The sequence below is a fragment of the Corvus brachyrhynchos genome, unplaced genomic scaffold (assembly GCF_000691975.1).
Source record: "Corvus brachyrhynchos isolate BGI_N302 unplaced genomic scaffold, ASM69197v1 scaffold32, whole genome shotgun sequence".
In the NCBI taxonomy this organism is placed as follows: Eukaryota; Metazoa; Chordata; class Aves; order Passeriformes; family Corvidae; genus Corvus; species Corvus brachyrhynchos.
This window is the reverse complement of record NW_008237919.1, coordinates 485,935-498,611: the sequence shown is the minus strand read 5'-3', so window position 1 is coordinate 498,611 and position 12,677 is coordinate 485,935. Positions and strand designations below refer to the sequence as shown.

The 12,677-nt window shown below is 39.1% G+C and overlaps 1 protein-coding gene across 1 annotated transcript in view; it reads left to right on the top strand.

Annotated features, from left to right (window-relative positions):
• Positions 1 to 12,677, top strand: part of ST7 (suppression of tumorigenicity 7) — a 55,595-nt gene that overhangs the window by 40,502 nt on the left and 2,416 nt on the right. The window contains exons 10-12 of the mRNA XM_017733078.1: positions 2,101 to 2,251; positions 6,660 to 6,752; positions 9,705 to 9,844. Of these exons, the coding sequence (XP_017588567.1) occupies positions 2,101 to 2,251; positions 6,660 to 6,752; positions 9,705 to 9,844 (384 nt within the window). The remainder of the gene's footprint in view (positions 1 to 2,100; positions 2,252 to 6,659; positions 6,753 to 9,704; positions 9,845 to 12,677) is intronic.

The following is a 12,677-nucleotide window of genomic DNA, read 5'->3' as shown; positions in this document are numbered from 1 at the left end:
CTACAAATAGTGACATTTCATTTGGTTTATTTTTTTTCCCTTTGGTTGAAATATTTGAGTATTGAGAACTTACTTTCTCATTTAATTTTGCAGAAAATATGGAAGTAAGAGTTATGTTCTAAATTAATAAAACAGGTAGAAACCTGCAGCTCTTGCAGCTGTATTCCATTCTGCTCAACAGGTACAGTATGCGTTTTTAAAAGGGTGAGGCATTCATTAGGGCAGTGAATGTTTGCTGTATCCATGTAAGCCTGGCAGCTCCCTCCCTCTTGTCAGCTCTTCATTCTGTTCTCTCTGTCACCCGTAATCACTTGGACTGCCAACTAAATTGCAGCTTCCTCCATTAATCCACCTGCTCTGTAGCTCTGTCAGATTTTTCTAAAAGGCAGGTATCACACTCATCTACTCCCACTGCTAATTCAGTTTCTCCTCCTTTAATGCTGTTACCTGCATCAGAAACATGTGATTTCTCGCTCCTCTTTGAAGTATTTATCTGTTTGCCAGGGTTGACAATTCTCTGTTTCGATCATGAGCTCTCCAAATCTTTAACCTGCTTGACAGCTCCTTTAGACAAAGGGGTGACAAACTCTAGGACATCCTGCATGACATTATGCTGTTGGTGCTCATTTTCCTCTGCCCTTTTCTCTTCCTTTCCACAAGGCTGACTTTCAATCCTCATTTCTTTTGCCTCCTTTTTTGCACCAGCACACCCTGTTCACAGAAGTCAGCATTTATCAGGAGTTGTGCAGGGTTGACACCACCCATGCCTCCCTTTCGCCTCTGGTGCCAGGTTGTCTCCTCATGGGTGCCTGCACTAGGAAGTTGTCAGTCCCTAGGTCCTGCAGTCCTCCTCCTTCCAGACCAGGCTGTAGCACCAGGTAAAATGGAGAGGCTGCACACTCCCTCCTTCTTTGCCAGTGATTAGCCATAACTTTCCCAGCCTTGTGCTGGGGCCTGACTCACCTACTGCCTTTTGTGTTAACTTGAGCAGTCTGGTGGGGAGATCTTGGGCATCCTGGAAGAGAGCAACAGTTTCCCTGTGCTGTGGAAGAGCAGTCAGCACACAGCTGGGAAGTGTTACACTCCTCAGGAGAACTGACAAACAGGAGCTGATTCAGCAGCCTGTTTTCTGTCTGCTACTCCTTTTGCTGTAAAGGATGCCATCAAGGGGCATATAACAAGGGGTATACCTTTGCCCTCTGCTGTTTCTTTCCCCTCCACTAACGAATGTAGTAACAGCAGTGATGAGATGTCTGCTGAACTGGCGCGAGTTGTCTGTCCAGTTAACTGGTAGTCTAGTTCATGGATTGAAGAGGGAGGAAAAAACCACCTGCTTGAATAATGTCTGAGACCTCTGTCTTCTCCTGTGACATGAACCCTCTCTGGTTTTCATCTGCTTCTGCTGGGGGCGAAAGCCAGTTATGGGGAAATTTTCTGTGAAACTTGGTTTAGTCAGTGGTACTTTTCATTATAGTAACACATTCAACAACTATTTCAAGTAGCAAGCTTAAATTTTCTATACTTTTACCCCCACCGCACCATGGAAAAGCAGGCATTTGTTACATTTAGTAACATTTTTAGTTTGTAACTTGTTATTAGCTACTTAGGTGGCTGCCAATCCTGCATGTTCATAGACCTCGCAACCAGTTAAAGGCAATGCAGTAAATGCAGCAACCTGTGTGCAAACCATGAGTGCTGTGTTTTTCCTTGTAGGAAGACTTTGTGCATCAAAATGCTTAAAGTCTTCTTTATTTTATTATAAACACTTTTAATTAAAAAAGTCTTGTAATTAAATTCCATTTTCTGATTTGAGCCCTTTTTTTCATCTCCTTCAATAAGAGAGATGTTTCATTTTGAATTTCTCTGTAGTCCCCATACTACTGCTGAAGAGCAGAACCATCTGACAGCATGTCTTAGTCTTTGGGAATAATTCAATAGTTGTCTTCAAGTGCAGTTGGTGATGTTACACATTTGATGAAACACTTACGAGAGAAAGTACTTTAGGGAAATAGACCTTTCAGTGTACATTATAGAATTGCAGTCAGCTTTCTGTGTTTTATATTACTTTTGCAGTAATTGTGCTCTGCTTTTTTATTTCAGTATCTACTAGAAATGAAAAGCCTAATTCTGCCCCCTGAACATATTCTGAAGAGAGGGGACAGTGAAGCAATAGCATATGCTTTCTTTCATCTTCAACACTGGAAAAGAGTAGAGGGGGCATTGAACCTCTTACACTGTACATGGGAAGGCAGTAAGTAATCCTCTTTCTTAAAAAGGAGCTAATTAAATACTTTTATTGAATGTCATGAAAAAAATAATAGTATTTTGTGAAGTATAGTATGTGAGAATTTTGGACACCAGTTACATCCTCACCAGCATTGAAATATTTGAAATTTGAACTGAAAAGACAAACTTCATTTAATGAGAAAAAGGGGTTTGAAGTCTTGTATTGTGTTTGCTGTGTAATACTGAACAAAATTTCCCAACTTCTTTGAGACACATTTTCTTGCTCATGGATAAGGAGATAATAATTTACCTTCTTTCATTCCAGGGTTGTAGAGATTTTTTTGTCATTGTTTGAATGAATAGTTTAAAACTGTGAGTATATTCAGCTTGGACATAAGCAAAAAGTATTTTGCAATAAGGGTGGTGAGGCACTGGAACAGGTTGCCCAGAGAAGCTGTGGATACGCCATCCCTCCAAGTGTTCAAGACCAGGTTGGATGGAGCTTCAAGCAACTTGGTCTAGTGAAAGGTGTCCCTGTTCATGGCAGTGGAGTTGGAACTAGATGACCTTTAAAGGTCTTTTCCAACCCACACTATTTTGTGATTCTGAGAATGCTTTGATATTTGGAAATTATGAGGTATATATTAATGTGTAATATAAAGCAATACTGTACTTCATGACTTTTTTTAAACCGACAAACGGGAGTGAGTTCAGTGAAGGATTACTGGGATGCATATGGGACTGGAATACGTGATGTAGGACAAAATGCTGAGGAAGCTGGTTTTGTTCAGCTTGGAGAAGATTTATGGTGGGTGAAGAGATGATCCATTTGCTGTCTTCTGCCACGCAACAGAGAGATGATGTGGAAGAGAGAGTCATAGTCTTGACAGAATGGCCCAGCATAAAGAGAAGAAGCAATACACACAAGTTCAAACAAGAGAAATTTAATCCAGAGCTAAGATACATATTTTCACAGTGAGAGTTGTGGTGCATTGGAACAGGTTGCTGATAGGCTGTGGGACCTACAGCCCCAGAGACATTCTGAGCTCAGCTTGACATAGTTCTGAGCAATCCGACCTTACTTGGAAATGTCCCTGCCTTGAGTGGGAGGTGGGAGTATATGACCTCCAAAGGTCATCTACTAACTTTCTAATATATCTTATCCTGTCTTTGAGATGTGTTTTTTACCAGGTTTCAGAAAATTTAAAAGTACAATTTATAATCAGCCTTTGTGGACTTTTTTTTGGAGGCAGATTTTTCCTTTATGTAATCTAGTTCCCCTTTTCTGCTCTACTTTATTCTGTTTTTTTTCATCCTCTCCATATGTTATTATACCAACTTCTTTGTGTGTGTGTTTCACCATTTTTTGTCCTCATTTAGCTTTGATAGAAAAGATATTTTGTTACCATGGTAATTCCTATAGGAATGTACTTGATACTTCCAATGTAAAAGTGACTATCTCAGTTACAGTATGAAATGACCTGAACTTGCCTAATTTGCAGTGTAGGCTCCCTGAGGATGCACTGGTTTTATTTCTAGGCGTGCAGAACACCTTGCTCAATAATCCATACCAGTGCTGCCTGGGGTTTGCTCTGCTGCATTGTTCTCTGACACATCTGCTAGCTCTTCTCCTATCATTTCTCCCAGTCTATTATTTTCTCTGTCATAGGTTCATTCCCAATGGCTTATTTTCAGTGGTTTGCTTTTACATGGTGTTCCTTCTCTTCTGGGTTATTGCAGAAGTCCTCTAGCCCAGGGTTCATTATTTCACTAGTACAAAGCAGTATTTTGCAGGGAATCCTGAACAGATCTTCTTCTGCTTTGTCAGGCTGGGGAGCCCCTAAAGGGTTTATACTTTGGCACAGGAGTCTGGCTGTCGTGCAGTCTTCCTGCCACTTAGGAAATCACGTCATCTGTGCCTGAAGGCAGTGTAGGGCATTCTCATCTAACTACATTCCCCTTCTTATTATCTCCACAATCAGCAATCTGAACATGTACTTTATTAGCTAATAGCTGTATAATAGTCTGTAAAGATGTAAATGAGTATCATTGCATAACTTCTGCAGAATAATCCATAATTCATTTTGTACAGTGATTTCAGAAAAATATGAACAGTGCACAAGTCCTCAAAAATTTTGTTCAAATTTTGGTCACACATGAAGACAACCAAGGGTTTTAATGGTTTCACAGTGTCTAGTCCAATAATTATAACATTTGGTCCATATCTTGGCATCTCTGCATAACTGTAAGTGAAAACCAGTGAACACATGACAGAGAAATTAAATGTAATTAAATACTAGTTTTAACCAACAGTCTATGTATAATACATGGCCAGTTGCCCTTGCTTCCTTTCTAGGTGTTTGTAAGTATTTTATTTGTAGTACAACTATAAAAGGCCAAGTGCCACCACTGTGTTTGGGCCAGGCTCTCTGTACAGAAGGTCTGCAGTTTCAAGTGTAACCAAATTTCAGAAGTGTCCAAGGTGATGGTTTGTCAGTGTTGGTTTCTAAACTTGTGTCAAAATTCCTACTGTTTGCACGAAGAAGAGAAACCTAGGGGTTCCCAAACACTGCAGTTTCTCTTGCAGCAAGTACATGGGTGATTCAGGTGGCAAACTGCCTCTGTGCTACCTGAGAGATACAGGTAGCAAACTGCCTGTTTGCCTATCACCAAAGAGATACAGGTGGCAAACTGCCTCTGTGCTACCTGAGTCATTTAATGTAAGATAGGATCAAATAATAATGTAGGAGTAAGGCAGAGAAGTACCTACATAGACACAAACTGATCTAGATGAACCAGAGCACTTCCTTGCTAAATAAGGCTGTTTTGCCGTAAATATTCCATAATTGGCATCATGTCAAGGATGACCGCTTACATTCAGTAAAATCTATCCAGACATTTTTCACTTGTTTTGCAAAAGCAACATCTTTACCTCCCATTTTATTTTGATTAAAATCTTATTAAAATCTTGATTAAAATATTACTGTGGCTTAGGGTAAGGCAGAAGAGGCTTGATTGTCTGTTTCAATATTAAGCCAAATTGGAAGGAAAAACTTGTGTTAGGGGTTTTGAAGAAATGAGCATTGAACATCGTTCCACATATGTTTTTGTACAGACACTCAAGTTTGTTGTATGTTAAGATCATACCCAGCCTGGATTATTGTATTTGTACTTGGCTTTTTGGGTTGCTGTGGAGAGGGGTGGTTAATACTGGAAGAGCATTACAGCCCAGGTTGGTTCACAATCTCAGGATCTCTGCCTTCTTTATTGCTTTAAATTCAGCAATCAAGAAAAAATACAATATAATTTCACAAAAAAATACAGTTAACATCATTTCAAATGCAGTGTGAACAGCTGAAAATATTGGGGGACTATGTATTTAAACCAGTTCTTAAGTTGCCCTGTGAGCAAGAGATAATGGAGTATTATTGTGTGGCAGTGGGCTGTACCTAACAGCTAAAGTGTACAGTGCTTCTAGGACATCTGTTGGGGAAAATATTGCTTCAGTGTCTGATGTTCATAGGAGTAGTGAGAATAACACGTTGATGACATTTTAATAGTGAAAATAATATATAGGATAATGGAAAAGGATGTCTTGATTGCAAAGCTATATTTCAGTCAAGTATTCTGATGTTTCCATAAACCACACTCGGATGGCCTATGACATCAGCACCATCAAGATTTAGTAATCCATTTCCCTCCCTCTCTGTTATTATTTTCAATTTTAAAAAATCATAAGATTAAGTATTATTTAATCCATGACCTGAAGATTTATATTGGAAACCTGACTTGATCCACTGCATTTAGAAAGAATGCATGAGAGGAACCTGGGTTTAATAATTTAGTATTAATCTTTGATTGCCAAATAGAAAATGAAAACATGACTGTGTTGGAAAACTGGTCCTCAGAGCTCATGTCATCTGTGTTACCTGGCTAGCTGGAGTGTAATGGAAAAAGAGTAGTGTATTTTTTCCATGAAAACTTCTATTATGCTTGATGCACAGAAACTGTGAGTATTGGTCTGAATTTACAGGCTTGGCTGGTCATTTTTGTAGGCTATACCTGTTGTATCAGATACACTTCTTTCCCCTGAAATTTAAAAATTCTGCAGCCTAAAAGCCTAAGACAAAATGTGTAAATTTGGCTATGAAATTGGAAGTATAATGGGCTTTGATTATGCAAACATTTTTATATGTCCTTGTAATGTGGTCTCACCTGACATTAGTGAACATTGTCTCAAGAATAAAAATAATAGGAGTCTTTGTGATTAAAAGCTCAATGTAGATTTATATTTTGGCATTTCATTAAGCAATTTATATGCTGTTTGCAACCGAATATAAATGTTTTGCCTATGTTTGTTTTTCAGAATTGCAAGTATACTTAAGTATGACTGCCATGCTCACAGTAATTTATGCACTGTGTTTTCTTTTCAGCTTTCAGAATGATCCCCTATCCACTGGAAAAAGGACATCTTTTCTACCCTTACCCTATCTGTACAGAAACTGCAGATAGAGAACTACTACCATGTATGTTCAATCTATTTCTTCTTACCATTGACACCGGAGAATAGTTTACCTGAGTCTTGCAGCACTGATCTCCTTTGATGCCTTTCAGATTGAATACACTGGATTAGAATAACCAGATTGCCAGTGAGCCTCTGGAGCTTCTGTGATGGTTCAAGAGGCAGCTCCTCAGCATAGTTCATAACAATTAGCTGTATTTACTATTTTTGGCAGCTTACGGACAGGGAGAGAGATTACCAAAGAGATACAAATCAGTTAGGTCTTGCTATTCTCTCTTGCCAAGACACTGATCTTTCATTTAGGTTAACATCCCAATCAAACCAACAGCACAGTGTCACAGCCTTGTTAATCTTTGGTAGACAGACTAGCTCCTTAAATTCCAAGGCAAGATCCAACTTGCTTGAGGACAGCTGGATCATTAATGCAGCTAGTACTCATGACAACTTGTGCTTACATTTTCCAAAAAGCAGTCTTAAACAGCAAGAAAGGGTTTTCTTCATGTTATGGTGTGTGTACTGTTATGAAGAGATCAACGTGAAGTCATCTCAGTCAATTTTATGTGGGTTTATGGTGTGTATTAGGAAAGTGCCAACAATGTTCCCAGATATAAAGAGAGATCCAGCCCTCAAGAAGTGTTACAGTCCAAGCTAATGAGACTTATTGCAGTGCATGCAGTGAAGCACAGGAATGCAGAGGAAGAGCCAAAGCAGCCAGTCTTGCAGTTACACTTCATTCCCACATGTGTTCTCTCAGTGGGACTTCGTGAGCACAAGTGGAACACACACAAGTTTGCAGAGTCAGGGCGAAGGAGGCAAATAAAAGTTGATCCAAGGAAGAAGATTCTTCTCTCACCTTCTCTCTCCTGAAGAAGGGATAAAGAGAAATTTGTTCTGGAACAATTAAAATGAAGCCTGGTTCTGCTGGGAAGGCTGGTTTTGAGGGCATTTGCACCCTTTGTAGTCTTTCATTCAGAACCTCTCTGGTTTGTGCTGAAAAATGTGTTGCCTCTTTTTATAAGCCTACATGAGTAAACATTAGGTGAGAATAATGCAGTGAAAATCCACTCTTTGCAAGTCTCTCCTTCACAGCACATTCTTGCTGATATTACGCAGAAATCTTTGGCAACTGACAATATCTCCCCACCCCATTATAATCATCCTAATTATAACAACACCTCTCAGTGCTCTGCTTGCTTTACTCAGAGGGTTGCTGAGCTGGGGAGGGTGGAGTGTCAGGAGATTTAGGAATGACAAAGTCATGCAGAATAGTTCAGCATTCTCTTTTTAGATGCAAAACTAATCGTTCTTGTCAAACGTTAGAAGCGAGGGACTCTTTAACAGCGTATGCAGACAGTGTGTTCTGCTCTGGCAGTTACAGGAAATGCCTTTCACTGCAAAATCTCCTGGGTTAGAGGAGGGAAGGGTTTAGCATACCATGACAGACACAGGTGGGTTACAGGGGTTTTGTGTACCTGTCCACACCCTTTAATTGTGTATGTTTTATGGGAGAATCAGCTGGAATTATATCAGAACACAACAATCTGATAGGCTTTCCAAATTAAAAATATTAATTACAAAGCTTTTTCCCTGACTGGATAACAGACTGGAACAGCAGGGTTTAGCCTGTGTGAAAAGGCAGTGCAAGAAAAGCACAAGAGATCCTAGACTTACAAAATCCATGTTCTGGTGTTTCTGATTTCTACATTTATTTTAAATCAAAGAGAAGTTGTAATCTGTCTCTACTTTTGTTTTTTTAACTGATTGAACTAGCAGACTCGAGAGTCATACATATTTTTAGTTTTTAATATTCTAATTTAAACTCTTACGAGTTCTTGCTTTTGGTTTTGAGAACCACTCCACTCTGGATGAATGCAATCACGAATATTATCCTGCCATGTTGCTGAATTACCCTGTGCTTATGTTGTCTTCAAGTACAATGAGATGACAGCTGATCACCAAAGCAGAGAGTAGGCAAAATGGAAGAGTAATGTTTCATATATATGAATAGCCATAGGATTTGAGTGTATGGGAAGCCTTGAGGTTGGTCCTATATGAGAAAAAATGTTTCAAAGTTTGCGTTTATCTTGACTGTAGCTCTAAACTATAGACTGGAGTGAAACAGACAGGTAAGAGTTCACCCGACCTTTTGTCAACCCAGACAAATTTTCACCTTGAATCTGAGCTGCCATAAAAGTTTAAGGGATATATCCTTTTGGTAAAATACTCATTATCCTCTTCTAACCCTTTTAGTCATCTTGGTGCTGCTTTTTCCAAAGTCCAGTGAAGGATTTTTTTATATCAGAGCCAAGGAAACTTCTGTATTCCTATCAGTGTATATTAACAAACATCTTAAAAATTCACTGTTAATTTAATTTCCAGGTTTTAAAATACATGCTTTTATGTCCTACTTTTAGGATAATTTTTCTTGGCTCTGCAGATTAAACACTCAGAATTTACATTTACAAAGGCTGTAGTTCTACAGCCTGCTTTAACCGGTCTGCAGCAATGTTTCTGTATGGCTCTCTGTTGCTCCCGGGCACGTTTCTGCACTCTCTGTGTATCAGCATTAGTAAACATGCAGCCATGGGGTTAGTTTATGATTACATTTTAAAAATTGATGTTTATTTCTAAGCCTGTTTTCTGGGATTAGCTGTTGCACAGCTGCACTATAGTTAATGCTGACACAAGGAAGGCAAAAGTAATGTGTACATAGCACCAGAGTAAACCAGAAACCTGATCTTTAGAGAGAATTACTTGGTGGAGACGACTGACACAACAACAATGTCCTTAGATGTTTCAGACCTTCCATGTTGTTCTTCCTTCAGAAGCACCTTTGTGTGTCTCTGGTTGTTTAAACTATGTAAGAACATTGGTTTGGTTTTGGTTTTGGTTGGTGTTGTGTTTTGATTTTTTTTCAATGTATAATGCATTCCCCTTCTCATGTCTTTTTCTACAGCATTTCACGAAGTTTCAGTTTACCCCAAGAAGGAGCTTCCCTTCTTCATCCTCTTCACTGCTGGGCTCTGTTCTTTCACAGCCATGCTCGCCCTCCTGACACACCAGTTCCCAGAGCTTATGGGGGTCTTTGCAAAGGCTGTGAGTATTCTCTGCTGCTGCTCTCTTCTGCTAAATAAAGACACCAATGCAGGCAAAGCTGAGCTAAATACTGCCAGGTATTAAGTATCTGCATATTCAGAAGCATCAGTCCATATCTGAGCAGGGGGACTTATGCACAGCTGTCAAGGTTGCTAATCAGTAAAAGACACTGCTGTTTGTCTTCTCTGGTTTGTGTGGCTCTCTTGTTAGGTTAGATGTCTTGTGATTTTGTCAAAAAAAAAAAAAAAAGGGCTTGGTGGGAGAAGTGAATATCTGTGTTTTCATATACCATCCACTAAAGTAAACTAATAACAGTTTGCAGAACCCCTCTATTTTGTGTAGAGTCATAATGACTGCTGTGATTTCCGATGCAATAGAAACTCTCAGAATGAGCAGAACTAGAATGTACTGTTAACCAGGACAAATTTCTGTGTTTTTTCCCCGAACTGTCAAGGAGGAAGTAGTCTCAATATTTCCCTCATAACTTTTCTGAACTACATCCAGAGAAGTCTCTCCTAATTCTGCTTTTTTAATCCACCAAGGATTAATAAATGTTGGAGGATGAGGGGGAAGAGCCATGAATTATTCTAAATCAAACTTTTTTCTTTGCAAAACCAAGAACATCACTGCTCCACGATGCTAGGAGATGAAAAATCCACTAGCAGAAAAGCTGTAGGATAGTAAAAAAAGTCCTTCTCCAATAAATACTGAATATCTTCCATTGTAATATATTTTCTCAAATACATTTTTATCTGTTCTAGGTCTTGTTTTTCCAAACTGGCCTCCTGGCCTTGTTTTTAATTTCTTTGGTGCTTTTGATTTGGGGGTATAGGGAGTGAGGTGGAGGAGGCCAGGCTGAAAGGTTTTGGCAAATTCCAGATTGTCAGTACTTTTTCAAACCCCTTGGCAAATGGCAAGAGACTCCCTTTGCAGGTGAGCTGGGTCTTGTATTAACCCAGGCCTGTGAATTTTCTTTCATTAGCTCTAGAAGACAGAAGTAAGATTATTTGTAGGAGAAGATACCTCTTCTATCAGCAAAAAGTGCTGAAACATACCTGAAATATTATTACTCTTTGTTTCTTGAGTATGCACGTAGGCGTTAGGTGGACAGTAAGTGTTTTAACTTGGGCACATGATCATAAACTTCTCTGTAAAGCTTTCATTATATTTGGTGGTTGGGGTTTTTTCTGTTCTGTAGTTATTGAAGTTACAGAAATGTATGACCCTTGTTTGGCTCTTTCAATCAAATCTTTATTTTTCTGATACTGTCACAGTTGCCGTTCCCAAATCTGTCCCTATTAGGCTTGTTCCTATGTTTATCAGCCTTGTATCCTGAACAAAGAATATGTGCTGGCAGCATAATGAGATTTTGCCCTTAGTTCTCCTGCCATAGGCAGTGAGCTACTGGAATTGGAGAAAACCGGTAGACTGTGTTCATGGGCTTAAATCACCTGTCTTTGGTTGCTGACTGCAGAGAGAGATAATGGAAGTTACACTGGTGGCATGTTGGTGATTGTTTCTCCATGGTTTGGAGCTTGCAGGTTCTAAAGCCATTTGGTGAGTAGAATCAGACCAGAAGGATCTATTTCCCTGATGTGTAAGTGCAGCTGCCATTGGTGTTAATATTAACATAGATACCCCAAGGCTCTGTATGGGGTTGTGCAGTTCAGCATATCAGAGCAAGTAAAGTTTCTCATTAGTAAGCACAGACAAATAGAATTGAAATGTGAGCTACATTATGTGTGTGAAGATGGCAGGATTATTCAAGATCTTCAAACCTGTATGGATGGAGTTCCAAAATCAGTTAAACATGTATTATGGCTTGGTTCAGCTATATCTTGATCTTCGCAAACCATGCAGCAGCTGAGCGTTTTTTGTGCATGGGAAGGACAGAATTTGAGATCCTGTGACATCGATTTCGTAGCTCATAGAAAGGCTTCGATTCAGAAGGCTTATTTTTGTTGTCTTCTCTGGGAAAAGTGTCCCAGGTGCATGAGATTGATGAAAATCATGGCAGACATCCCTTTGAAATGCAGCTGTATCAGGACAGAATACAAAAGGTTGGGCCAGCCCTGACTCTTCCTATTTAGTTTTAGGGAAGATCATTTCATAAGTAACTCATTCCCTAAATAGCTAAAAGATTAATGTGCTGTTTCTGTGGCCATGTTTATGGAATTACATATTCATGTCTGCTTGCTAGTCATTGTGATGGTGCTATATGATATTGTGAAGCCGTGCACATATGCACATTATGTTGTTCCTGGAAGTAAGTTTGACTCTTCCATAATGAAATTGAAATAATCCAGTTCTTCCTTGATACTTTGTCAGACTGAGTATAAGTAACTTGAAAATGACAGCAGTTCTTAGCGTTTTCTCTTGGCTAGGAAGAAGCATTTTCATAGCTTGTGCTTTTAATTTTTGCTAGCCTTTCTAACAAAAGGCATATGGAAGTCAATTAAGAAATAAATATAGGCAGAACAAATTTCTGATTGCGTGGCTTGGATAAAATTGCCAGGACACTGTTGCTAGTATCAAATTTCTTTCTTTGACGTGCAGAAATTTAATAATATCTGGGAAATCATTAAAAATACAGAAGTGCAGGGTCTTTCAACAATAACAGTATATCTTAAATAAAACTGAGAGTTGTATTAACACAGAGGTCACTATATAATTTGAGTCAGCAGACAGATCTAAAAGTGTACTGCCTAGTTAAATTTTTTAAATGAGGCAGACTTCAGAAAGACTAATTTTTCTGATTTCATTCCTTTGTTTGCCTGAGATCACTCATATGATGTATCTCAATATTTCCTGTGTGGTGGATGACACCTCAGTT